The sequence below is a fragment of the Silurus aristotelis genome (genome assembly GCF_946808225.1).
Source record: "Silurus aristotelis genome assembly, chromosome: 10".
NCBI classification, from domain to species: Eukaryota; Metazoa; Chordata; class Actinopteri; order Siluriformes; family Siluridae; genus Silurus; species Silurus aristotelis.
In genome coordinates this window covers 2,893,754-2,898,753 of record NC_139583.1, presented here as the reverse complement: position 1 = coordinate 2,898,753, position 5,000 = coordinate 2,893,754, and the positions used below count along the sequence as shown (strand labels likewise).

The 5,000-nt window shown below is 39.7% G+C and overlaps 1 protein-coding gene across 2 annotated transcripts in view; it reads left to right on the top strand.

The window, feature by feature from the left end:
* The window catches only part of lekr1 (Leucine-, glutamate- and lysine-rich protein 1), a 65,868-nt gene extending 64,224 nt beyond the window's left edge, over nt 1-1,644 (top strand). For both annotated transcript variants that reach the window (XM_083552386.1, XM_083552387.1), the window contains exon 12: nt 879-1,644. In XM_083552386.1, coding sequence (XP_083408512.1) covers nt 879-1,193 — 315 coding nt within the window. In that variant the 3' untranslated portion in view covers nt 1,194-1,644. The remainder of the gene's footprint in view (nt 1-878) is intronic.
* Nucleotides 1,645-5,000: the final 3,356 nt, after the last annotated feature.

Sequence of the window (5,000 nt, the reverse complement as noted above, 5' to 3'; positions counted from 1 at the left end):
GTTTTACTGGTTCTGCGGCCACATGATTTGCTCCACCCACATTATTTCACTTCCGGGAAAGTGATAGCAACAGCCTGCTAGCAGCCATCTAATATTCCATAGCATTTACTTAGCTACAACCTAGCAACCTCTTAGGGCCGCATAGCAACCTCTAAGCACACCCATGACAACAGCAATCAGCTAACAACACTTCAGCGAACACCTAGCAACACCCTGGCAACCAGTTTGAATGTCATAGCAACATCCTAGCAAACGCCTGGGAGAGCATAGCAACCATTCAGCAACCAACCAGAATAACTGTACAACACCCCAATAAACAAACTGACAGTAATGCCATTGCAACACTCCAGCTAACATCTGGAATATCATAGCAACCACCTAGCAACCCAACGAAATCATATAGCAACATTCTAGCAACCGTTTGCGAGAGTGTAACAACTACCAAGCAACCAAAATAGCTTTGCAACACCCTAGCAACCATCTGGGATCACGTAACAACCACCTAGCAACCAAATGAAATAGCTTTGCAACATTCTAACAACCATTGAGGATAGCATAGCAACGACCTAGCAACACCTGATGAACTATCTTGGATAACATAGCAACCACATGGCAACATTCTATCAACCGACTGGAATACTATAACAACATCCTAGTGACCATTTAGGATAACATAGCAAACACATAGCAACACCCTAGCAACCCGTTGAAATACCAAAGCAACACCATAGCAATCATTATGATGCCAACATTGACCCACACGTCCCTCAGAGTTCCTAATTTGCATATTCATTGACCTGCTGTATCATTTGCATATCTGTGTGTAAAGTGAAGGACCATCTCGGTCCCTGCGTGTCCCCCTGCTGTCGGGTGTACAGGTGCGTCTGCTGCAGGAGACGGTGCGACGCGAGTGTGAGGAGCGAGCCGAGCTGACGGCCGCCCTGTCCCTGACGAGAGAGCAGCTGCTGGGTGTCAGACAGACGGCACCGAACTCCTCCGTCCCCCGCAGCCCTGCGTCTTCCTCCCTGCCCAGTCTGAGCGTGGGACACAGCCGGGACTCCAACCCCGGGGGCAATAACACGGCGTCATGGCACGGAAACCCCCGCCAACCGCTACCCCCTCTGCCCCGACTCACCACCCAGAGACCCGTCCCCCCGTCCCCCCAGACACAGCGGAGGAAGGACAAACGCTGAGGGGATCTTACAGGTGTGTTTGGGAAGCTTGATGGTATACGTAATATCTCCCTATTAATTTTGGAGCTACACTACATGGTCAGCTCAAAAGTACCAGGACACCCGACTTTTCCCCCCGCATGTCGTTCTTCATGAACATGTACTTCACACGGGTTGGAAGATCTGGAAGATCTCCTGCTACAGAGCTCTAAACCCTATTGCACTATTGAATGTGAACACTGACTGAACCCCAGGCCTCCTTACCTCACCTACATCAGTACCTGACTTTATTCACACCCCCTTGTTGCTGAATGAGCAGCAATCTCCACAAAATGTAGTGGAACATCTTCCCAGAAGAACGGAGGTTATTATAAGAGCAAACGTTGACTTAATGTGGAATGGGATGTTCGCAAAGAAGCACATACCAATCTTCTGGTCAGGTGTCCACAAACTTTTGGCTAAATTGTATTGATTTCACTTTATGTATATATATATATATATATATATATATACAGTACAGACCAAAAGTTTGGACACACCTTCTCATTCAAAGAGTTTTCTTTATTTTCATGACTATGAAAATTGTAGATTCACACTGAAGGCATCAAAACTATGAATTAACACGTGTGGAATTATATATGAAATTATATACATAACAAAAAAGTGTGAAACAACTGAAAATATGTCATATTGTAGGTTCTTCAAAGTAGCCACCTTTTGCTTTGATTACTGCTTTGCACACTCTTGGCATTCTCTTGATGCCTACTTTGAAGAACCTACAATATGACATATTTTCAGTTGTTTCACACTTTTTTGTTATGTATATAATTCCACACGTGTTAATTCATAGTTTTGATACCTTCAGTGTGAATCTACAATTTTCATAGTCATAAAAATAAAGAAAACTCTGTGAATGAGAAGGTGTGTCCAAACTTTTGGTCTGTACTGTATATATAATATATATAAACTTTTGGTCTTTACTGTATATACAGTATATAAATTGGTTGTGTAGTTATTGTGTAACAATAGAATTTCATTTGTGGTTTGAGCTCCAAAAATATATATATTTTTAATGAATTGTATAATGATTTTTTTATTGTAAATAAAATATGTGTGAGAAATAAATGGCATAACTGTAACTTCAAATTTCTAGAACGAGTTTGCGGTAATCTCAGATATTAACGGCTAACGATGAGGTTTCCGTGTTTTCGCTCCATAAAAAAGGAAGTGTAAGTAAAACAAAGTTTCGCTTCTCACACATGGTTCTGCAGCAGAAACAGAATCAATATCGAGGAATTCAAATGGCTGGATTTAAAACGCAAGGCAGATATACCACAGCAGAAACCAGTGCCCTAGAACATGGGAAAACCTGTGGAAAGTGTGGAAACATCGTCTTTTATGGTGTTTGAGATAAATGTGTATTTTCCGCTTGTTTCTATACAATAGACTCAGACATCATACACATCAAACTGTCACCTCAGGCAAAAAAACTTAGCTTTTGGATGAAGTCCATGTAGCTCTGTCCTGTCCTTTATAGGTTTTTGTTTTTATATGGCAGAGGTCCCCACAAGTATTTATGTGAGGGCCACATCATTTCCTGTCTTTAAGAAAATGACTGGCTTGATTGATTACCAGTGTTACTGTGAAGATTTTATTATGATTTTTAATGTATTTATTCTGCCTCCAAATGCTACATTCGTTTATTTAAATTTTTTTTAAACAATTGCTTATTAAAAGAGCATTATTACTACAATAATAAAAAAAATTCATGTTCATTGTTATTGAAATCAAACATTTTGGTGGGTGAATCTAGCAAATAATAAGGAAATAACTAGAGGGATAGTGGATTTAACCGATACCGATATCTAAGTTTTATCGCATTCACCGATAACCGATTAATTAACCGATTAAAACAGATACCGGATAACAAAACACTCCATTTTAAATAGTACTGAACTTTATCGCAAACAACAGTACTGAATCATGAAAATGTGCTAAAGGAAATAAATATGAATATATTCATAAATAAAATTTATTATTTAATGAATAAATTATAAATAAAAATATATAATATAGCGCTCTCCGTGCAGCGCGAAGTCTTACGTGTAAATGCAAACAGGACGTGCTGTCAGTGATTCGCCTCTAGAGGCCGCTCTCGTAATGACAGCGGACTGGAAAAACTATTGGTATGAATTTTTCTGTCGGTGCCTCGACCTCTATTAATAACTAGGCACATTTTAGTTTGAAAGCCAACCTTCATTATTAAAAACAGATTTGAGTAAAATATATACAGTATTTAAAATTACATTTACATAGTTGAGAGGGCCGTTTCATGTGTAGTTTGGGGACCACAGTAATATAAAGAACTCATTATCTACGTATAGGTTAATTGGTTAACATGGCTACCATTCCATACTTTACCATACACCATGCAGTTCCGTCTTGACTGCAGATCATCAGAACCGATTTAGAGAGCGAAGATGTCTGGAGTGATATCTATCATGGAACGACCTGCCCAGTCACCACACCTGAATCCTACTGAACTGCTCTGGGATGAACAAGAAAGAAATCTCCAACTATTGAAGAACATCTCTGGCAAGTTTTCAATGAGGCAACTGTCCGGGTTGCTGAGAGTGTGTGAAGTTGTTCTTCATGCTGAGGGAGTATATATTTAAATGGATATAAGGTCTGAACCTTTCAAGATTAGCTTGGAAGGAAAATCTTTATATCGTTACATGAACGAGTTTGTTACATAGAAACAAAAGGAACATCCACGTGTGTCTGAAAAAACATAAACAATAGGAGTTTTCACACTTTCGACACGCACTGTGATGTACCCCTGTAGAACAGGAAGTCATGGTTGATCTATTTTCTGTTCCTAGTCAACCAGGTGTACTAATAAATGTAATATATATCAATAAAAACAGACTTCAAATTAGTTTATAGTTTACTCATATGACTTCATTGGGGTGGCAATACTTATAGCACACATAGGGTTAACATTTTCTTATGACATTTTTTACATTTACATTGTTTGATGTTCATGAAGGCAGTATTTTTTTTAATATTGTTTTAAAGAAAGAGACAAAACTTTAAACAATAAAGAAAATTTTTACAGCTTTCATTGCTCCTATTTTAACAGGGGTGCCAATATTTAAGTCCATAGCAGTACTTATACTGATGCTGGGTACAGACTCTTTCTCAGACAGCTGACGGCATTTAATGAGAAGCCTCTACCCACACACACACACACACACACACACACACACACACACATACAGAGCATGCATGCATGCATACACACACTCATATACACAGCACACACACAAACACACACTGGCATACACACTCTGAGCATGCATGCATAGACACATAAGGACACACACACACACACACACATAAAGACCATGCACGCAGACACACACATACAGAGCATGCACACACACACACACACACACACACACACTAATGTTCACACACACACACACACACACACACACACACACACACACACACACATACAGAGCATGCACATATACACACACTAATACATATACACACACACACATACAGACCCTGCATGTGTACACACAAATAGACAAAGTGATTGCACACACACACACTCACACACACACACACGCAGAGCATGCACACATACACACATTAATATATATGCACACACACACACACACACACACACACACACACACACACACACACACACACACACACACACACACACAGAGCATGCACATATACACAGACTAATATATACACACACACACATATACAGAGCATGCACACATACACGCACTAATATATGCGCAC